The following is a 24,472-nucleotide window of genomic DNA, read 5'->3' on the forward strand; positions in this document are numbered from 1 at the left end:
AATAGTCTTTTTTTTTTATCAAAAGATATTCAGAGAATAAAAATCAAAAACTGCCGAATTCTGTAGAACTGTATCAAAAGGAAAAGAAAAATTCAGATTATTTCTGTAGAACTGTTATCAAAAAGGAGTGATTCTGTAAATTCTGCAGAACTGTATCAAAAAGAAAAATTCAGATTATTTACACCTTACATATCTTTTCATTCAAATACTATATTAAAAAAATTAAAACTAATTTGGTTAAATTTTCTAAACCAATTGAAAAGGACTGTTTTCAATCAAGACTATCAAATCCCTTAAAAAATAAATAGATTTTGGGGGGAAAAATTGGTTGGGCAGACTTTGAAACCATTTATGTTATATGTAGAATGATTTGTCCACTTTTTAGAATAAAAAATTGAGTCATGAGAGATTTTAAGTATTTCACATAACTAACTCTGAATTAAGGTTATGAAAACAAAGATCTTTTTTGTAATTAGAATATTATAATAAAAAGTTTGGAATTCTATCCCTTAAAATTTATAAAGCAAAATGCTGCTTAAGTAAATTATTAGTCACATCAAATTATAAGAAACTAATGTGACTTATGTTTAACACACTTAAAGCCACAGAAAAAAGTTCCATGCATATGTTCTTTAGAAACTAAATTTTAGTCGATTAAAATTGAGACCCCACAATAAAAAAAACATGCTTATACAAAGTAAGTTTAAAATGAAAATAAAAGTTAATCATATAATATACACTTAATTCACATTAATACACATAACTATTGCTTTGTATTGCACATTCATTTTCATTTATTTAAATTTTAAGAAATGAAATAATAAAATTTAATAACTATTTTTTGTCTTTGTTACATTCAAATATATCCAAGAATAAGGTTTAAATCATTCAAAAACCAGCATGCTTAAACAATTTCAGCAATTTGTTAAAATAAAAACTTATTTTACTAATATGAAAATAAAATACTATTTCAGGAATTAAAAATTTATAACTTTTAATTCCTTTAATACTTTGAAAATTTTCAGGGTTTCCTTAAAAGTAAATTTGAAATTTAAATTTGAGATAGCATTTTTTTCAATGCATTTATTAAATATTTCTATTTGAAAGACTAGAACACAACTCAAAATCAAGCAGTTCATAGATTAAAATTATTTAATTATGATTTAAATACATTATATCCTGCGCAAAAGCAAAAAAAACCTATTTTTGTTTACATGGAAGCAAATTTCTAGCATGCTGGGTGTGTTGAAAGAAAACCAAGTATAATAATATATAAAATTAAAAAGATAAAAATATTAAGTCTCAGATTAAAAAGATTTCACATCACATTTCCACACTGTTTTGAAGGTTTCATCATGTTACATTTTTGAAATACTCTTGAATAAAATATCTTATTCTAATTTTTTCTGACGTAATTTAAAATATTGCTTCTAAAAACCCATTATATGTAAAGAAAATATGATGAGAGAAAATACAAAACTAATTGTATATAACATATTAATAATAGTTTTTGAAAGGGATAAATTGATAGAGTTATTCATATCTATCTCTTTGTTTAGAATGCAATATTTTATGATCAAAATTGACTTTATTAGTAGCGTTTAAGTCAACCCCCTGATTTTCTTAAAACTTTGGGGTTTAAAAAGTCGACTTATACACCAAGATATAGGCTTATAGAAAATGTTATATGAAACATTGATCATAAATTCGTCTTCTTTAAATTAAACCAACTTTTAATTTAAAATATTTTCTAATGAATTAGTTGGAATTTCGATTTTCTAAATAAATTTTTGTTTTTAGGTACTGCTTTAAAATCAGAGAAATTTTGAGAGTCGGTGCGTAGAACTTAAGAAATTTTAAAACTCCATATGTAGAATTTAATTTCATGAACCAAAATGTATTAGTTAAATTCCATTCCTGGATTTATTTATTTTTTTAATAAATCCAGATTCTGCACTTCACTGCTATATAATCAGACTTTTAGCTAGAGCAAATTTTTCTTTTTTTTTTCCAAGATAATTAAAAGAATCTCCCAATTATTTAAACCCTGGAATAATTTTACCACTGCTATTTCTTTCAAACTAATTTTTATAATGATAGTGAATAACAGTATAGAGCGCAAATGAAATAAAAGATCCTAATCATAGGATTTTCATGTAGTAGGACTCAACTTTAATGATTTGAGGATCTAACCGCAGAGAAGCTTATGATTTGGTGCAAAGGACATTTCACAAAATCATAGCAAAAATTATAATTTCTCAAACTAAATCTGAATCCCTATCTTAAATCTGAATAATGAGACTTTGCCCCCCAATCCTATTTTCAGAGTCAAGAACCCAAATCTGTCAATGAAAAAAGGTAAGCTAATTTAAAAAAATATATTTTGTGTTTGATTCTGCATGTTAAAAGATTTTCTGTACTAATTAACTAGCATATTTCATGCTAAGCCTTCAATCCATAAAAGTTAAGTACTAGTATGTGAAAATCCAATCATTCAATCAAAAGATATTAAGGTGTTTTCCTTTTTATTTAGTGCACTGCAAAACTATACTTCTAACAAATGCTTAACTTCTAATTATTTAAAAATAGTATGAATGTAAAAATATTAGTAATGCAATTATTTTGAGACATTAAAATGAAAAAAAGTTTTAAAAGAGCTAAAACTCATTTAAAAAAAACTTTAATTGTGTAATAACAATATACAAATCTCAAATTTAATAGAACAACAAAAAACTGTATTGACTAACTTTTAAAAAAAAGTAAGAAAAAAGCAATTTTTGAAAGGAATCATAAAATAGAAAGGCTCTTATTAATTCATAAATAAATTGGTTAAAGTTAATTATTAAAGCCTAAACAGCAACTGTTTTAAGAAAATATTTTTAAAAATAGCAAATATTTTTTCGATTTATTGGTCAAACCCAATAAAGTTGGAATTAAATTCTTCTTAATAGTATTAAGATCAGATAATTTTAAATCACATACTTTGTGTTATGGTTAAATAGTTGTTAGAAAAAATAAATGTAACAACATGCATGGGGCGTCTAATAAAAAACAGAAAATATTAAGAAAAACTCTTTTTAAGCTTAACTGTTCAGGTTATTTTTACAATTTAAACTTTACACAGAAAAATATACAATTATATTAACAATTTACACAGTTTACGATAAATTTCTTTAATAACATATCTAAAAGCACAGAATTTTTTTAAAATAATATTTTGCACAAAACTATGTGCTTGTTATTTGATTTTGATATAGCTTTCAAGGGGGTGTAGTTTTACTAACTGGCAGCTTTGTTCGCCTAAGAGGCTTGCGAGGGCTTTCCTGAGAAAATGTGTGGCGTCGCTGCAAAATCTTCGGCCTTGAAGAAACGGGAGAAGACAGCAAAGACATTGTCCCTTGCCTGACTTTGGAACGGACATCTCTTTTCAAATTTACAGGTCTACCGTCAGAATCAGATGCATTTGATGATAAATTTGCAGTGCTGGATGATGATTCTCGATGAATCCCTTTAAAAAATTGTGAAAGAATAAACTTAGAGGCTGTCCACGAATTATATCATGTTTGGAGATGAGAACTTACGGGAAATTTCTCACAGTTTTAATTAAGGGACAGGGAAAGGATAAAAAGACAGGTGACATCACACATTTTAGTTAAAATTAATAAAAATCACCAACTTAAATATTTTTAGACTGCACAACTAATGACGCGCCTACAAATGATGACATACATGAAGATGGGACAATTTTTTATAAGGGGCAGAAAGGAGGTAATAAGAAGTGAGACATCACACATTTTAGTTGAAATTCGTTAAAATCATTCTTATCTTTTTCAGCAAAATAAGAACCCATCTAACTATTATTATTGTTATGCTCACAAACGCAACATGCTTAAAGTTTAAAAATAAATTTTGAAATATAATCAATAACATGTATTTTGTTTCCTAACAGCTAGTAAAAGATAAAATTAGGAAATTTTACAACTTCTTATTGGCCAGTTGCAGCATTTTTAACAGTGGCTACTTTTTTTGAAATAGAAAATTTTGAACAACAAACTGTTGATATTAATAACGTAAGGCACTATTATTTTAATAACCCAAAAAAGATGGCGCTACTAACACTACTAAATTTCAGATGTAATCTCCCCTTTCCAGTTTTCTAGTCAACCTTTTGTGCATTCTTAGAATTTCAGCAAAATGAAACATGCATATTTATATGAACTGCAACTAATAACTTAAATAATTAACATTCACAAAAATATTAAAAGTCATAAGACAATTACTTTAAATGTAGCTCATTTTAAAATATTTAAATGAGTTTGAATACTTATAAAGACAAAAAGTATTTGTTTGAGGTTTGAGCCTCAATTTAACTTACTTAATAGTATAATTATAACAATTTTAAATATTTATATATATAATTTATCACCTTTAATATGATTTTGACTTTGCTTGATAGTTTTAATTTTAAAAATATTTACGCAAATAATAAACAAAATTAAAATTGTTGAAAACATTCCTGAAATATAAAAAATCCATTACAAAATTTGAAAGTAAAAAGTACCTTTACTTGATGATGGAAAAAAAGATGATTTTTTAATGTTTATTGATTTGGGAGATATTTTTTCTTGAGACCTAGAAAAAGTCAGTAAGAATTAGGATCAAATTTAAAAATCACAAACAATATGCATTGCTAAGAAAAATATTTGTATAAAATTAATTATAGGGCCACAAAAAAGTCAAGTGATCATCAAAATATATTTAATATCTGTTTTACAATTTTAAAACTATGATAAAATTAACAATAACCAATTCATTAAGGCATTTAATCATGTACTGAAAAAACAATAATTTTAATATAGAAATTTATCAGAAAAAATCTCCAAACCAAATAACATTTTTTTAAATGCAAAATTTCTAAATCTAAATTTTTATACAAATAACTTTAATATAATGATATACCAGAAGAAATCTTTACGGAATAACTATAGAAATAATTGATTAATAAAATTTTTAATATAAGTGTACAATTTTCGTATAAATATAAAATTTTTACATAAATAAAAATTTACAATAATAAATCTTTATATTAAATAAATGTTTACATTAAAAAATTATTACATTATTGAAAAATTATTACAAACATTAAAAAATTATTATAAGAAATAATGAGATAAAATAAACATTCTAATTTAAAACCAATTAATTGCGAGGAAAAAAATAATTAAAATAAAAAAACACTACATAAAAAAAAATTAAAAAAAAAAAAACAGAAAAGAAGAAAAGAAAAAAAGGACATCCAATTAAAAAATTTTTGCCTTTAATGAAAATTGATACAAATGTCTGCACATTTCAATTATTTGAATAAATATTGACTATTAGCCAGTAAAGCTAACTAAATTAACTACCACATTTTTTTTCCAAATAAAAGCCATGGCGACTAGGATGTTAGATATCAATGGTTGCTTTCATTGCATATTGCATATTATTTTTAAAGGTATCAAAAAAACTTTCTTTCCTGTACATCCAATATGGGAAAAAACTTTAACTGAAACCACCAAGAGAATGCACTTGAATGATTTTAAATAATTTTTTCAGGACCGTATCGAAAAATATTACCATCCAATATGTATAGAAGAGAGCTCATAAAAAAGAGTATTGATGTGTAAAAGACTAACTGTCCACAATTTGTTTGAAGGAAAAAAAATTTATTAATTTTATAGTAATTTCATATGCCAAAAAACAGGATTAGCAATGTCCGTTTACACCTATAAAAAGGGAATGTGGCTATCTGAAAGCTAATATGAAGCAGTTTTTTAAAAAATTGCTTTCTTTAAAAAAGAAAAACAATTAGTAGCGGGGGCTAGTCAAATAAAAATGACCACTGTATTATTAATTTGATCATGCTTCAATATTTGCTACATATTTTAAAAATATAGACAGGATGCATAACCAAATCTCTCAACAAAAAATGAGCACCTTTTAAATACTTTTTAAGGAGTCAAAAAATATTTTTAAGCACTATATACATTAACAAAATGCAAAATAATTTTCATGATCATAATAAAATAACTAGTTTCTGACAAAGAACTTGTCGTTGTTGTTGTTAATTTACGTCACACTAGAGCTGCACAATGGGCTATTGGTGACGGTCTGGGAAACATCCCGGAGGATGATCCGAAGACATGCCATCACAATGTTGATCCTCTGCGGAGGGGGTGGCACCCCCGCTTCGGTAGCCCGACGACCTGCAAAGAACTCTTTTCTTGATTATATTAGCCATTATAAAATGATCAAGAGATTTTTCGATTCAATACCAAAGGGTGGGAAGTGAAGCCAGAAATTGAGAATATCTTGCAAAATGCAGCAGAGTTGCACATGAGAGTGCAATAATCTCACCCAACCCAGCTCAATTGACGCACATGCGAACTCCCAAGTATTTCATCAAACATGTAGAATGATTGGCGCTTTCATACTGGACCGACGGTAGGTCAAAATAGATTGCTGTTGAATAAATTGTGAAAACGTTGAAAAAACCAATGTGGAAAGCACGCTTATGCAGAATATGTAGCGAAAATAGACATGGTAAATAAAAAAAAATCTCATTCTCGAAAAGGGAAAATTAAGCACTTTTTAAAAACACTATGCACCATGATAGAGTAATGAGAAAAAAAATTAATTTTGTACTTCTATACTCCAAAGAGTGAAAAACATTTTTAAAAAATCTTCAATAATTTTAAATAAATCAAACTTGAATTTCTTGCCCTTTTTCAACATCAGGTGCTTGCCTAGGTTTGCTTAAGGGAAGGTCTGTTCAGATTTTTCTTCTTTTTTTAAATGAAACTCATGACACCTAATTACGTTATTAAGTATTGTTACCCTTCATTGTTCACTCACAATTTCCTCTCTAAATTTAACTTTTACAAAAAGTATTGATGACTAATGAGAACGTGTAAACTGGCACCTCCTAAATCATATATGAGCATTAATTTTTTATTACTATTATACAGAGAGACAGAGAAATATCATGAAAAGTTGCACATAGTTAGATTTTATACTTTTATCATATAGTGGATAAGTATTATGCATATATCCATCTACATTTTCTAAAAACATGTTAACTATATTGATTTTAATTGTATTTATATCTACTTCATTGCATAATATAGTTAAACAAATGTTTTAAAAAATATATATAAAAATACCTAAATAATAAACTCTATTCCTTAAAAAAAAATTGCATTCAGTAACAAATTATACAAGTAGATAAACATTAAACCTAATTCCAGAAACAGAAGGGCTCTTTCTTGTGTGACTAGGACCACATCTGCCTCTCAGAGACAAAGCATGCTGACGCAACCATTCTTTCACCCCCTGAATGGATAGAAACTGAGAGCTACTAATTTGAGACTTGGGATTGTGACCAACTGCATCCAGGATTGAAACTAAAAGTGATTCTCCAATCTAAACCACAAAAATAACAACACTATATTAAAAACTAATTTAGTATATGTAAAATGAATGAAAAGATTAATAAATAAAAAATAAAATTTAGAAGAAATTAAAACAACAAAGCTGAATTCAGCTAAAAATAAGGAAAATAAAAATTTTTCATGAATTTGGACAATCTAATTGGCAATAAAACCCTTACAAATTGACAATAAATATCATTAACATGAGTGTTGTATAATATTTATCAAAATTGAAAAGAATGTTGACCTGTGTTTTGACAATTGAAAGTTATTGAAACACTTATTATAATCTTTATTTTATTTATTTACAGATAATATACGAAAATGGCAAATCTCATGCTATTAAAACACTTTTGTAAACTCACAAAAACAGTAATGACAAAATATTTTTGACATAAGCTTTTACTTCATACAACTGAAAGCATCTATTTAGCATATTTTTTTTAATGGAAATTGAAAAAGAATTAAATATTAGAACAAAAGTCAACTAAAGAAAGTATAGCAAGCCCAAGATATTTTTTTTATGAAAAAAACACTTTATATTGAGTAATCGGCATATTTGTGTTTTTTTGGAGAGCTTCCTTGTAACTTGTTTTGTCAATCAGCTGTATTTGAATTGCGTGAAAATATTTTCAAACGTGTCTTAGGTCTGCCGATTTAACTGAACAAAAAGAAGAATGTTGACAGCAAGAAAACGCAAGGTCATGATTAGTCAATGGATTCGTGAATTTATTTATCTCGACAAATCTCAATAAAGGTAAAAGGGGAGTTCATTAATAAAGTTACGTTTGTGAATAAATGGGGTTCTTTTTCAGATTTATCTAAAAATAAGTTCTTTTCCTTAAAATTATAATATATAGGTAACTTTTCATTTCCCAAAGTGTTCAACAAAATATGCTTATGAATTAAAATTTAAATGAGAACATAGATATTTACTTTTATTTTTCAACAACTTTTGTTAAATAATATTTGATTACATTCACTTTCATTTCATTATTTACATTTATTATGTTTTTAAAATTCTACAAAAAATTTAAGCAAAGAAAATAAACCCGTCAATTAATGGAGACATATTTCAGTAAAATTTTGAAGAAAATTAACATGTTTGTAGCTAAAAGTTCTCTGATCTTTTTAATTACATACAACATTAGTTGGCGATTTCGTGTTTATTTTAAATACTAAATGAAAAATATATTTGGAAACAAAAATAACTAAAAAGATCATTTTTAATATACTTTTTATATAATTTTTATAAAAAGTATTATAAATTTCATTTAATATTTTTTTACTGTATTAGTATTTCTTTGGAATATTTTAATTGTAATTTAGCTTTATTTTGATGGGAGTTTCTGAAATCTTTTTAATCATTTGAGGTTCATGTAGTGTAGATATTTACAACGTTTTCAGACACCAAAAATTTTAAAAAATAATAATAATAAAAACTTTTTCTAAAATTGTTAAAATTTATTACAGTTTCTTAAAATTAGGAAAATAATTATTAAATTTTATAGTAATTAAATTTGTTTTGATTACCATTAAAAAATTTCTAATGCAAACAGAAATTACAATTGTATAGCTTTCTTGATAAGAAAATAAAATTTCCAATTAAAAAAATATACTTATAAAAACTTACGATAAATATTGATTTCTGATGAAGTTTATATTTAAATATACATGTTATTATATATATATATATATATATATATATACATGAACAAAGAAATTTCAGAGAAAATAATAAATACTTTAATTTCAGACCAAAAATGAAGCAATATTTTAAAGTGACCAATGAGTCTGACAAACCTGATGAAGATAGATAAGATATAAAAAAATATTTAATATCTTGAAAGAATATTTCATCACAATAAATATATTATAACAAAAAATATTCAGAAATTTACAAGAATTAAATTTGTTAAATGCTTTTAACTAAACAAAAATACTTCACAATAAATATTTAATTAAATTCAGCAAAAGATAATTCAAAAATGATAAACGGAAATCAGATTCAACATACATCAGGTTTAATAAATGCCATTAACAAAATGTAAAAAGAAATGTTTTGCTGTATTGGCAATTGTTAACTTCTCAACACTTGTTCCAGAATTGTATTTGTAGAATAGGTTGGCTTAAAAATTATCTGTAGTTTTCAGTTAAAATTATTTAATTTTTTTAAAGTAGTAACATCTAAAATATTTAAGGAAATTTTAGGGACTTTTGCAGTCAATTAAATACAAGAACTATATTACACTGCAAACTATGACTGTATTATTTTCCATTTATTATTGATATTAAATAGATTTTAATATAAAATGCTTTTAATTTTCAAAATTATAATTTTAAAGAATTAGTTCAGAATACATTTTAGATGGTTCTGAATAAATAAAATAAAAAAAGAGGATGAAAGTTTTAGAATATCTGAAAAATAACAGAAGCTTAAAACTGATTTCTATAAATGAGCTGTTGCTTGGTTATTTAAAAGTAATATCTACCAAAATGTTCAAGCAACAAAGTTAACAATAAAAATACTATTTTGATACAGATTTTTAAGAAACTTTTCCAATTTTAGAGAGTTTTCTAAAAATCAGAGAAATTTTTTATTAAATCAGGTAACCAGAAGAAGCTATCAAAATCCAGTTGTCTGATTCAAAAACCAGTAGAGTTCGCAACTACCGTTATATGTTAGAATATTGTATTCTGGAAATACATTCACCTGCTGATAAACTTCAGGAGTAAAGAATACTTGAGAAGGCACATCAGATGTTGATCCCTTAAGCCTCTTTTGATTAGCACTAAACCGACAGGTATTGTAATTACACTCAAGTGTGTAGCTGAAAACAAAAATTTGGAATCAATAAATTTTAAAATTTCACTCAATTTTTCATTTTAATGGAACTTGAAAAAGAAAAAAAATTTCACCTGTGAATTATTCCAGTAAGGACATACAGAGAGACACGACCACTTCCCTCTTTGCTTTGGATATTTGAGTTAGAACCAGAATACATATTTTCAGCAGAAAAATTGCAAGCAGAAAAGTCAAAATAGGGACAATTGACAGACATTAATTTTGGTAAAAACATGCAATCAACCTAAAAAATGTGATAGAATAAGAATAACTGTTGAAACATCAATCAGATTCTTATAACATAAACTAATAATCAACTAAATATCAGAGTTTTTCTAGACTTTTTGAGAAATGTCCTGATTTTAGTGAAATTATGAAAAATCTCCTCATTCTGTGAAAATAACATTTTGTTTTTATGTTTTAATAAAAAATCAGTCCAAAAAAACACCAAAATATTTCTTTCAACAAGTTATAGTTTTAAAATTATAAATTAAGGACATCATCAACTAAGCTTTTCTAAAGAATAATTTTGTGAAAGATCCATTTTTTTAAATGAAAATTAATAAGTTTATTAGTTTCTTTTATTACTATCATAACATTTTAAAATTTTTTTAATACTATCCAATTTTTATGTTTAAATAATTTGCAAAGGGTTTTTTTTTTTTTTTTTTTTTTTGAAAATAAAATATTTGATAAAGAGTTTGTTTATACAATAAAGTAATTTGTAAAGGTATCCTAAAGACCCAACTTTTTCTATGTGTACAAATGTGTCCACAGATGAAAAGCTCATTTTTACTCGCAAACAATAGAGAAGGTTTCTATAAATTTAGTTTGTCTTATTATAGACACTTTCGTAAGTAAAAAACTTTGAAAGAATGTTTTTTCTCCTTTACATAATTTCTCAATCTACAATATTCAACGTGAGAAAACAGAGGTATTTAATTAATACAGCCACTTAATTCATGAAACTGCCTTTCTTTCTACATACATTTGCTTATTTCTATTACATTATACAAGAAATATTAACTAGACAAGGCATACCTTTGGGGCCCTATAATATAAGTTAAACTAAAAACAATTTGCAGTATCAAGATTAATTATATTAATAAAAGGAAATACATAATTGCACTTTGAAGTTCAATTCAAATACTTCCCACCATGAATTTAACACTTAACAATATATGTATATGTACACTATTTGTATATTTTATATTATAAATTTAATAAGATGGAACAAAAAACTAATGTGATGTAAACAAATGTGTAGTTAGGATTTGGTACTATTTCTAATTCACATTTATGCCTTGTTTTAATGTTGATAATAAATAAAAGCACTTGTTAGTTAATTATTGCATATTATCAAAATTGAAATTAGGATTGACTATATATATTTGGCATTGGTAATTTGGTAACTATAGGTAAATAGGTTGTTTCAGTTGTGGTGATGATAAATATTGACCATTGGTATTGGTTTTAATATTTACTAAGTATCCAATATCTAATTTTTAGGGCAAAAAATATTTTAATAGGAACTAATTTAATACTAATGATACTATTTGCTCTTCAGTGCATTATATATTTTTAATAATGGAAAATTTATTTATAGTAAAAGATATTTTGTGTCTATATGTTTGTTATGAGTGCAAATTATTATTATTTTCTATTTATTTTTTTGAGTACTGTGAGTAAAAATTATTTTTTATCATAGTATTATAATGGCAAATTGTTATTTTTTAAATATTATTAGTGCAAATTTTTTTTCATCTAAGTATTCTGGATGCAAATTATTTTTATCAAAGATTTATAAGAGTAATTTATTTTCTATTAATGTGTTATGAATGCAAATAATTTATTTTAAGGTGTTTTTATCGCAAATTTTTAATTCTAAACTAAGGCACAAACAATCACAGCAATAAACTAATTACAAAAACAGAATTTGAAACATCGAGGTATCATAATTTTTCCTCATTAAAACTTTATGATTCTGAAATGTATGTCTGCGTGATCATAGTTAGTTGACGTTCCTCAGAAAAAAAACATAAATCTCACCATCTTGTCAATATCAGGAAAATAATTTCCATATATGAAGCAGCCTCTTTTAGAAGCATGACCATGGAGGTCAAAGTAATAAGCTATTCCACTCTCTTCTGGTTTGATGCAGGGGACATCTTTTAGTAATGTTGATGCATCGCCCTCTCCAAGTTTCACTTCATAACCAAATGAGGATGAATCATCAGCATCACTTGCTTCAATACAATTGCAGGAGACATCATTCTCCAGAGTGATCTAAGATGGATACACTTTTCTATTTCAAGTATATATCCATTGCAAGGAAATGGGACAATTAAAACACAAATGTCAATGATAATACAAAAAAAAAATTTTTACTAACTTCCTATTAAGAGGAACATATGTCATCGCATGACAATTTTTTTTTCTTTTAATTTTACAGGAAATTATGAATTTCAAGTAACAATTAGCTTAAAAAAATGGTGAGTCATTATGAATGCATTTTATAAACAGCTGATAGGGACTTATTATGCGCTTATCAATTTTTATAAAGAGATTGTTTTACAAATTTGTTACTGTAAAGCAGAATTTGATAGAAAGTTCAATGAAAAATGCTCCATTTTAACACACATTGCACAGTTGCTTTAATAAACTCCAAAAAGTGCCTCAATTCAAATTATTTAACCTTAAAGTTAAAAGTTAACCCTCAGAATTCACAAAAAACAAGAAAATCTGTTCCATAACACAATCTGTTCTAATCTGTTCTAATCAAATCTGTTCTAATTTAATTTATCTCAATTGTTTGCAGAAATTTGCCCATTTGAGCAAAGCAAGTTTTTTTTGAAAAAAAATGTCAAGTCTGACAAGTTGCTACTTTGCGACAAAATTTTTTTAATAAAAATCATTACTTACGCATTAAAGTACAAGTCGTTACCTTTAAAACGCGCTAATGTAAATTATTTTAAGATTTTTTTTGACTGAGATATGAGATTTTGAAACTTTCTTGTCATTTACAGTGAAAAGTGAGTTGTGGCAGTATTTTTGGTGAAAATTAGATTTCAATTGAATTGAATGAAATCGATATCAAAATTTTATAATAAATTTGAATTGTTTATTCAAATTATATAATAAATTACATAAATAATAAAATTTTTATATTTATACTCGAAAGTATAAATAATTGGTTTTATTTATAAACGTCAACATTTTCACTATTTAATGTTGTGAATTCGAATTCAAAATCTCATATCTCGGGCAAAAAAAATCATAAAGTCATTTACATTAGCGCGTTTTAAAGTTCACAACTTGTACTTTAATGTGTAAATAATGATTTTTATGTATACAATTTTGTCACAAAGTAGCACCTTGTCTGGCTTGACATTTTTTTTCAAAAAAAACTTGCTTTGTTCAAATGGGCAAATTTATGCAAACAATTGAGAAAAATTGAATTAGTAATTTTTAGGTGAAAGTAGAAGACCTGAACATGATATCCTGAAATTTTTATGAAAATTGATTCATTTTTGAAAAAGTTATGACGCTTTGAAAAAGGACAATTTTTTAGAAATTTTAAGTGTCCCTAATAATATGGAAGGGTACTGTATATATATATATATATATATATATATATATATATATATATATATATATATATATATATATATATATATATATATATATATATATATATATATATATATATATATATATATATATATATATATATTAAAAAAAAGGTAAATTTTTTTTTTCATTTCATAATTTCCATCAAAATTACATTTTTTATAGCATTTTTAATTCCAGAAAATTGTTTAATATGATCTGTAACAGAAGTCACTAAACATTTTAACAATTGGTTACACTCACTTCTCCATTAAATTTCAATGACTTCATGATACATATATACTATAGTTTTGAATTATGCAAAAGTTTTGTTCTCACACTGTTAAATCAGTTGCATTAGTTTTACAGTTTTTTTAACAAAATAAATTTTTTGAAAAGAAATATAATATTCACAGCTATAACATATTTGCAGTTTGAAATTAACTTTAACTGCAAATGATTTCAATGATCATTATTATCATTAAAATACTAGATGAATATTTAAAGTTGCTGCCGATAATTTTCACTAATGAACTTGATCTACAACTGCAAACAAGTCCATAACTATTAATGGAAAGCTAACAATAATAAAATTATCATTAACAAAATTTATAGCAAATGGATTGATTATATTTTCATTCCATACACGAGTTTTTAAAACAAATGTCATAGCATAATTTACAACTGAAATATAGGGTGCATCAGTATTCCCTTAGCACTTTGGAAGGCTTAGAACAGAAAATTATACATCAGCAAATTTTACTTTGCCTGATAAAGAAATATCACATTTCCTTCCACAAATGATCAATATGTGAATCTTTGGTGATGTTGCAGAGTTTAAGTCTAAAATCAAATTCTTGCTACACTTGCTGCAACAAATCACGATCAATAGCAGTGAATGCGGTTGTGATCCTTTGTCATAATTTTTTTTAAATTATGTCGCATAAGTAGCATGAACACATAATCTTTGATGTTTTCATACACGGAATTGAACACACAACTGTATTCACAAAATCTTTTTATAAGCCTTCCAAAAATCAGAGGAAGTTGAACCACACCCTGTATTAAGTACAAAAATAAATAGCTGTGATATTTTAAAAAGATTGTTTAGGTTTTTTCTTTTCAATCGAAAGGCTTAAACAAGTAAATAAAAACTATAATTATACTAAACATAATTATAGAATTATTTTGCTAAAAATATTGGTAAATTTTCAAAATTTTATCCAAGAAAAACATTTTAAAGAAAAGAGAATTTTTGCATAAAATTATTATATTTAACTTGTTTTTGTTTCATTATTGTTACAATAAAAGTAAAAAAAAGTTTTACTGAAAATATAGAAGAGTTAAATAATTGTACAATAATTATTAAAGATATGCAAAATAATACAAAAGAAAACAAAAAATTTTATTACCACAATAAGTAACATATTACCTTGAATTAAAAAAAATTTATTACTCTTAAGCCTTTCAAAAAAAGTATTTTAAACTTTTTTTTCTATCTTTTAAATGTAACCTAGAAAATAATGAGAAAAAGTGAAGCAAAGTAATTTTTAAATAAATTTATGAATAATCCTACCAGAAAAATAAAAAATTATATCAAAAATATGATCTGAAATATAAGAATTACAAATATTAATAAGAAATAGTTTGCAAATGAAATAGTCTGCACTAAATTTTTAAAGATTACAATTATTTTTTTATCCTTATCTATATCGTAATTAACATTTTACAATAAAAAAAATTTGATAGTAATAATAAAACAGAGGTGCCATAGCTTGGTGGTTAAGGTGGAAAACTGTCATTGTGAAGAGCTGGGGTTCAATCACCAGTTATGGCTTGAAGTCCACCCAGATTCAGATCGATAGATACCACCTTGAGTGGGAAATAAAGGCAGCCAGTACACAATGCAGTCCACACTGTCACAATCATGCCATTGATCACCAAATTGTGGAGCCTTAACCTCCATGATTTCCCGGGCTCACTCAGGCAGTTGTGGGAATGCTTTACTTTTAAATAATAAAACAAGAAAAATATTGCAAAAAGATAAAGGTTTTACTGAAAACCAGCAAGTTTGAAACTAATTAAATCTTGTAATATATAATATTAAGTTTTTTAAGCATCCATCCTTAATTAGTGTGGAGGGGGGGAACTACTAACATAAGTATTTTGATAAACTTTTCTTTTATGATTGATACTATAATATGATTTTTAATAAATATTTCATAAATTGCACATTTAATTTCAATAAAGCATTGAAAATATAAAACAATTTATACCATAATCAAGAGAATTCAAAAGAGAACCTTTTTGGATGGAAAATCAGTCAACTTGCACTCATTACAAACATCTGAAGTCCCTTGAATCCTTTTCATGTCTTCCACAGACAAATCAAGGCTATCTTCATCCACAACAGGCACGGGAGAGAGTAGGTGCATTTTCCCAGAATGCTTTGCTTCTTGTGAGCTTACAGTATTACACACTTTAGTAGATATTGGTAAAATAACAGGTACAGATGATAAGAAATTTAAATTTTTGCTGAGTGTATCACATGTGTGCAAAGAGTGCTTAGGTGCAACTGATTTCTTATGCATTTGATTCAGCAAATCTTTTGAAAATTTTTTTGTGCTTGTGGTGGCAGGATTCTTATTTATTTGACTTAAAGAAAGATTAATATTATATTGGCTAGATTTGGTCTTTCGGGGGAAGGGTTTGCGAGAATTTAACAAATCATCTGAAGAAGAATATATAGTGTGATAATGTAAAAGAACTGTGCGAGCAGCATAAATAGAAGGGTGCTGTTGATAGTTAGCAACCATATAAATACGATTCAGATTCAAACCCTGAAGATCAGCACGATAATGTCCTTGTAACACACCATCAGGATTCAACATGGGGATTATTTTAAAGACAAATAGATTTCTCAGTCTGTTTGCGATACTATCCTTTGAATTTATCAAATAGTGAAGCATACCGTTCAAAACAAAACTAGAAGGAGTTTCTCCTGGATGAACTCTACTACTGATGAAAACAACCTATAAGCAAATTTAATACACTAAATTAATATATGTTAGTTAGTTACTAGCACTAAATTATATACTTTTGTACAGCAGACTCTTGATTAACATTTAGGATTACCCAGATTGGGAATAAGTCAGGATAGCTCAAAACAAAAATAATAAAAACCTCGTCCAACATAGAGTTGCCATCCATTCTTTTCCATTTGTACTAATTCAAATGTTTCGGTCCAGTTGCATGGTAAATTTAAATTTTCAATAAATTTTCTGAGAAATATTTGCGAAAAATATAATGTGAAGTTTGGGTAAATTTGATAATTTAAGATACTTGCGCTTATTGGGATGAGGCATTTTTTATTCATACCGATTAATCAAGAGTCTACACAGTAATAATTTTAATATTTATATAGTATAATAAATTTGCAGTCAACAAATGTGCAATATATTTTGAATGCCAATATGCAATATGATTTGATGTCAATATACTATGGTTTACCATTCCAATATTAAAATAATTTTAGCAATGGGTGTGATTTATTTATTAACCCGGGAGGATTCACATGTTTGAAACAAACATGTTGGGTGCATAATGTTGATCTGGACCCATGACTTTTTTATCAATTAAAATCCTTCAAAATTCAGCAAATTTCTTAGAAAATAATGACTTACACTTGTTTCAAAGTATGGAGATTTTTTGATAAAAATTTGTTGATAAACAAAATCCCCATTGGTCAACACCAAACAAATATCACAGTTGGCCATCTGCATTTAACTCATGAGGTGGAATAGTTATGAATGTTCTGAATAGTTATAGAATGTTATGATTTCTACTTTCTTCTAATTTCCTGTTGATTCCTCAATCCTTTCATAATTTTGCATCGTAAAACAAAACAACCCTATTTCCTTTCTTTGGCATATAGAAAACAACAGTTATATAACTAAGAACAGAAGGCGCATGGGATTTAGCTAGATCAAGAACAAGACAACAATTTATTTCACAAAGAAATCATGTCTTCAAAGAATTGCTGAAATTAAGGAAGAATCGATAAACAATTAAAACTACTCCTAAAAAAACATGTTAAGATAATTATCATAAAAGTTATCCATTTCCAAATTAATTTAGATTCATTTGGACCCTGTGCATACTCCGAAGATAATCTGAGGCTTCCAAATTTTGTCACTTTACGGGCACACTCACTGACCCAAGAAGTTCAAAAAGCAAGGACCTAATCAACAAAAGCACTACTTAAAGGGAAGGAATCATCTTTTACCTTCAACTTTGGAAAGTTAAGAATTGTTCATTTTTTGCAGTTTTGGGTTTAATCTGAACATCTTCCAAGGCATTTTTATTCTCTTGATCCCCTGGTAGGGCTTTTCAACTCTTTTTGCCTTTTGACTATAGTTCAAAAATGTGCACAAATTTATAATTCAGAAGTAGCCAACAAAGGTGATATCTATAGCCTGAGAGTATATAAGTAATTTTAGGTAGATTTTGAAGTCAATGGACCTAACCCCTAAGTTACCTCCATTAACGACCATTTTACAGTGAAACAGAGAGTGGTCGCTCCCGAGAAGTTTCGCAGTATAATCAAAATATAAACTGTTGCAAACCAGATATGCAAGCTGTTAGGCTTGAAACCGCCATCTGGATTTAGTATGCTAAAAAGCCAGATAGTTTGGACACTTCTGATCCAAATTAAAAACTTAAATCAAGATCGAATTTTCAATTTAGACCAAGGGATCACTTAGATTAAATTATTTAAACTAGTGAAAAACATCAACTGGGTACAAAAATGAGCAGTAATTGGTTAAAGATTGAAAAGATTACCTTTTTATTTTGAAACACATGACATCTAGGTTTAGATATGTCAGGGAAGAGATCAGGCAATTTCTTTTCCCTTTCCATTGTGAGACCTTTACAAGAGGTAACAGTAAGCAATTCTATTCGATTTCCTTCTGAGGAATAGCACAACAATTCTCTACAATAATAAATATTGCTATCTGCTGGGCGGCTAAAATACAAAAACCACATTTTCACAAAAACCCATAATATATATTTTTTTTTTAAATGCACAATAATGTGACTGAAGCAAACTAATATCACTAAATTAATTTAATCAAAACAACACTTAATTCTAACAAATACACTAAATTCTAACAAAATAAATTGTTAGAATGTCAGCAGCAAGAAAAACCTCATCAAAGCACCACTTTTTTTCTGTATAAAATTCTGTTCCTTTTTTTATAAATTAATAACTTTTTTTCAAAGTTCAGTCTTTTCTCTTTATATAAGTAAGTTTACATGTTTAACAAAAGTATATTTTAAAACAACACATTATTAAAAAAAATAATGCACCTGGTTCTGGAAACTGATACAAAAATCTTTGACTCAAAAGCAGAAGACGAACTTAAATTTGTTATATATAGTTGGCTATATTTTAGTCTTTTATGTATTTTGTTCTAAATCAGTCAGAAAATGAAGATCAAACAGAAGCGTGAAACAAATATTTCTTTACATCCAAAGCAGAAGACGTTGTAGCAGAGTTTTGAGAAGTGTCAATCTTTAGACATAAGAGGGTAATTTACTAAACACTGGAGAAGTTTTCTAAGACAAACAGCGTTGATGATGATCTCAACTCGGTGAAAACACAACTCTTGTGAAAGTAATCAAGGAGACCATTAGAAGTTATTTGAAGAATAACTGGTCACTTTCTTATAAACAAATAAAAGAGCCAGACATACCTTAAATCAAATGTACTCTTTCAAAGGCTTGCACCCAGAGAAGAAATTTGCTTATTGACAAGAAAACTTTGGTAGTTGAATAATCTTTTAACTTTTTTTTTAATCCATGCAGATAAAAAAAAAATCTTGCATCTTTCAAATCTTTCTTCCACCATATCTGCATTCTCAAAAATAATTCCTTCATATCTATATATTTTCTTTTATTTTATAACCAGCGTCAAACAGCTGACCCAATTCTGAGTTAACGACTGTCAATGTTCAACTTAGTCTTGTAATTTTGAACCCAATCTAGAAGACAAGAAAACTCCTGTATTGGGAGAAATTGACATTTTGATCAAGCTAACCCGCATTTGCGTTACACGGAGAGAAAAACCATGAAAACCTCCCACGGTTTGCCTAATGGCAAGGAGACTATAACCCATGATCTATTTACCACTGAGAATATTTCACATTAGCAATGTGGTTGATGGAAGCCAGTAGCAGAATTTATATCAACCAGTCACCGCTAGGATTCAAACCTGGGTCACCTCATTGGGAGACAAACACTTTATCCCCTGAGCCACTGCTGTTCTACATTTGTATATTTTTAAAATGAATCCCAGGCAAAAAACAATAATTATAAACATGTTAAACAGTTACATAATAATGAGAAATTAATAAGACAATCAAAATATGGTCTGTTAAGATAAATCAAATAACCATTTTAAAAAGACAAAACAAACATGAAAACAAATGACAAAATGGTTGCAAATTAAAAAAATTCTTACTTTGATTTTGTGATAAATAATGATGAACCCAATTTTACATCAATGGCATCGAGCATATTTTGGCATTCAGAGTATGAAAATGGATATGTGAAAGCAAAATACGTCACAGAATCATGTTCTGAAGGTAATGTGTGGCAAAAACTGATTGTGAAGTTACCATCAGAAGCACACTAAATTAAAAAAGTAATCATTAGAAGTTATAATTAATTACTAAGTACAAAAGGTGATATGCTTTATATCATCTTTAAGTTGAATTGAAAGAAAAAAAACTTAACAGTTTTATATTTAGCTTGCAGTCTTGATTTTAAAAGTGACTGATACAAAAAGTATAGGTAAAAAATTTATTGTTTGTGATAGTGAAACAAAACATATAATCAAAAAAATTCCAAAAATTATAAAAAATAATTATAATTCAATTTTATAATTATACAATATGTAACACACATATTTCTTTTGATGTTTTTATCTGAAGTTCTATTATCTATTAAGCTGCCTATAACCCTCTTGGTATCATGCAAATAAGCAAATTTAGGAGAATTTTACTTCTCGATATAATAGGTGAATTCCCTGAGATGGAGCTAGTGAAGTGAAGTGGGTTTAACCCTTGAAATGGTTGAAACAGTTGCCATACTAGAAAAGTTAGCAATCCGTAGAATTATCACGTCAAATAGTGAATACTGCATAATTCAAATTTCTTTTATCATAATGATATCAGGATTTTTAAAAATATTGAGAAAATCAACAGGAATAACAGCCAAAATAAAAATAAACTAATCAAAACACCACATTGATTAAGCACAAACTGAGTGTGTCAAAAAGTGATTACAAGCTGTGACCTAGATTACTCAATAGTTCATTAATTTCAACCGACGTTATTGTGGAATTTTTTTTCCACAGTTTTCGAAGTTTACCCGAAGTTGCACTTTCTCTAACAAATCTGCATAAAAAAGATGTTATCGTGCATAAATGAGAACTTTGGAAGAATAAAAAGAGAGTGCTGGTAAGGGCGGAATTAATGTCTAGTTAACAAGATTTTGCCTAAATAGCAAAATTTAAATTTTAGATTGGCGGATCTCCAAGAAAATTTTGTGGCAATATAAATTAATAATTCGCAGAAATCCGCGAATCAACGATCTTGAGATTCGCCGCATTCCATGAATGAGTAGAAAAATCACATGCCTGGTCAATTAATAATCAGCAATAAAAACAACAAAAAATATTAATCAAATCTTACTAAATGAAACTAAGAATTCATTACAAATATTTTAAAGATAGATACCTTAAAATCAACTTTTCCAGGTATTCGTTTCCAACCTTCCTTAGAGGGCACAACTTTATAAACTGGTTTCATTCCATGAAAATATAACTTTCCTTGGCGATTTAAATTCATAACATTCAGCTTCACTACAATGCCAGGGGCACCACCAGCAACTCCAAAATAAAACCATGTTCTGCAAAATAAAATAAAAGATATTAGAAATATTTAAAAAAAAAGTTTAAGTTACAATATGTTTAAACCCTGTGAGACTGGTCATAGAACTTTTTACCTAATTCAAACTGGTAGTTAGTTAGTTTTTTTTTTTTGTAAGAAAAACATTTTTTTTTACATATTATTAAATTATTGTAAAGTAGAGTGTATGGTTTTTTATTTTGTGAGATAGCAACTATCAAAGGGCCTTAGAGTAAAAAAAAAAAATTTAAAAAAAAAAAAAACGATTATTATACGAACTTATTCAAAATTGAAACAAACTAGAATAAAACCTCCAAACAACTAAGAAATGAAAAGAGAAATCTAAATGGAGGTCTATCATTAGTAAAAGAAACTGAATTTCATTCTAACCCCATTTCATTCCTTAAATCAAGTGCCATATAAAAAAAATTATAAAAGCTCTTACTAGTTTGTATTTTTAAAAATGAACAAATTTCCAAATAATTTTAGCAAAGTTAAATTTTTAAGATATGTACAAAACTTTATTTGCTAATTAAGTAACTGGTTTGTTTGTTCAAAGCTAAGTAATAATCATTACTCGTGTGTCAAAATACCTATTTTTTAGATTAAAAAAAATTAGACAGATTAATAAAATTAAAGAATTTATTTTTTTGAACTGAATACGCTCAAGTGCACTAGTACTTTTCTGGGAACATTTCATACTCTGCATAGTAAGCAAAAATTGCAGAAGTAAACATTAAACTTTTTTTCTTATTGTCTCAACCCAATTCTATCGAATCCTCATGAATGATTAATTCTTTGAGTATTGATTGCTAGTTAGATTAGTGCATGAACAAGTATTGTCTGGGAAATATCTACCAACACATTTCTATAATAACAGTCCCATAATGTATAGATTTGGAATGCTGTAAAGATTTTTGTATCGTTTTCTACGCCAAAATAATAGCTAAATATTGGTGATTTCTGGTCAGAAGGCAATGTGTACTAAAAATGACAGAACAAAAGGGGACCAACTCAAAGGGTATAACTTTGACAGAACCTTTACATATTTTATGTTTAAAAATTTGCAAGTTTAGAATCCAATTGGTGCTTTGGCGAATGTAGTTGGCATAACAGATCACGGTACAAAAACATTTCTTATACCTCTAAGCCATCTCTGGAGCAAACGGGGAAATTTCCCTATCGTGATCTGTGGCAGAATAATCAGCACGTCTTGGCAACTTCTGGGCAGTGGCTAGCGAGAACTAAAAAAATCACAGAAAGGGACAACCTCGAAGGGTATAACTCGTAACAACCACCGGGCAAGCCTCTACATTATTTTTTCTTAATTTTTCCGGTTAAAAATTCATCTGGTACCTTGGTCATTGTAGTTAGCACAACAGATCACGATGTGGAAATGTCCCCAAAATATTTTCATTCTGCCAGTATAATCGTAATATATTTTTTAAAATAACTTATTTATCAGCTGTGGGTGATGATTTCATATCGCATGATAGTTTAAATGCCACATTAAAATAAACAAATACAGCGCTAAATTACCTAAATGTTGTTTGATAAGGAGTTCCACTGCAATCAGGCTTTGTCCACACTTTAAATTCTTTAACAGATGTGTTAAATCCGGATAGAGACTCTTTAGAAACAGTGCTTTTCAGTTTTGAGTACAAGGTTCGTTTTTTTACTTGATATTTCTTTGAATGCACGGGAGATGTACAGGGAGTTTCAGGGCGATTTTTAGTTCGCCGTATATAACGATAATTAGAAACTGGGGGTAAACAAGAATCGCTATTTAATTCGTGTAATTTAGGTTTATTTCCTTCAATGTTTTCTATATACTCAACCTTATCTAAATTACCAGAATCAAAATCGGACGTAAAGAGCAAACCTCCGCATTCAATTTTCATCCTACAAATGTAAGAAAAATCTTAACATTCAAAATGATTGTAATATTTTAACTTGAATCTAAACATATTTTATTTTTCTTATTCAAATTGAATTTACAACTTATCGTCTTGATGGTGGTGGAAAGAAAACTATTTCATGTAAGTACCACAATATTTTAACTCATAAATTATGCAATAAATAAGAATTGGTTATTTTCAGATGCATTTTTCAGATATAGTTCGCTTATATTACTACATACATTTCGCAGCAATAATATATTTAAAAACTGCATATAAAAATTAATAATGAACTTCAAAAAAGAGAATATCTTTCTTTTTGTTTACAAACACTCAATAGAAAAAAACGAAACTTCCAAACATTATTTTTATATTTTTTTATTGGCAAGCTTAATTGAATTTCCGAAAGAGGGCGTGAAGTAAAATAAATATTAAAAATTCCTTTAAAACTAATACGAAATTTTAAAAACTAAATCCACAGTATTTAAGAAAAAACTATTAATAATTTTATAAGACTTCCACTCTTTGTTTCATTGACTGATTGAGATTCATTGACGAATGACAAAAGCGTAAAAACCGCATTAAGCAACGCAGTAAGAATATACTCTAATTATTAGAATATTGATTTTTTTAAAAATGGTTAAATCATTACAAACTGTTTCTGCAATAATTTAATAT

General features: G+C 27.1%; 1 protein-coding gene across 2 annotated transcripts; it reads right to left on the bottom strand.

Moving 5' to 3' along the window:
- Positions 1-1,994: 1,994 nt before the first annotated feature.
- LOC107442251 (cytosolic carboxypeptidase-like protein 5) lies at positions 1,995-24,326 on the bottom strand. 2 transcript variants are annotated; one of them, XR_011636637.2, is made up of 12 exons: positions 23,436-24,326; positions 21,726-21,897; positions 20,447-20,616; positions 18,766-18,949; positions 16,227-16,955; positions 12,364-12,600; positions 10,389-10,558; positions 10,183-10,300; positions 7,277-7,461; positions 4,562-4,632; positions 2,919-3,508; positions 1,995-2,860 (listed from the first exon to the last, which is right to left on the bottom strand). XR_011636637.2 is itself a non-coding variant. In XM_016055768.4 (11 exons), exons 1-11 carry the CDS (start codon positions 23,795-23,797, stop codon positions 3,261-3,263), a joined length of 2,646 nt encoding a protein of 881 aa, XP_015911254.2. In that variant the 5' UTR covers positions 23,798-24,326; the 3' UTR covers positions 1,995-3,260. The 2 variants fall into 2 exon arrangements, 1 of the variants encoding a protein (XP_015911254.2); XM_016055768.4 differs by having other exon boundaries at positions 1,995-3,508.
- Positions 24,327-24,472: the final 146 nt, after the last annotated feature.

The sequence above is a fragment of the Parasteatoda tepidariorum genome, chromosome 1 (genome assembly GCF_982258835.1).
Source record: "Parasteatoda tepidariorum strain Cologne lab strain chromosome 1, Ptep-v5.0, whole genome shotgun sequence".
Lineage (NCBI taxonomy): Eukaryota > Metazoa > Arthropoda > Arachnida > Araneae > Theridiidae > Parasteatoda > Parasteatoda tepidariorum.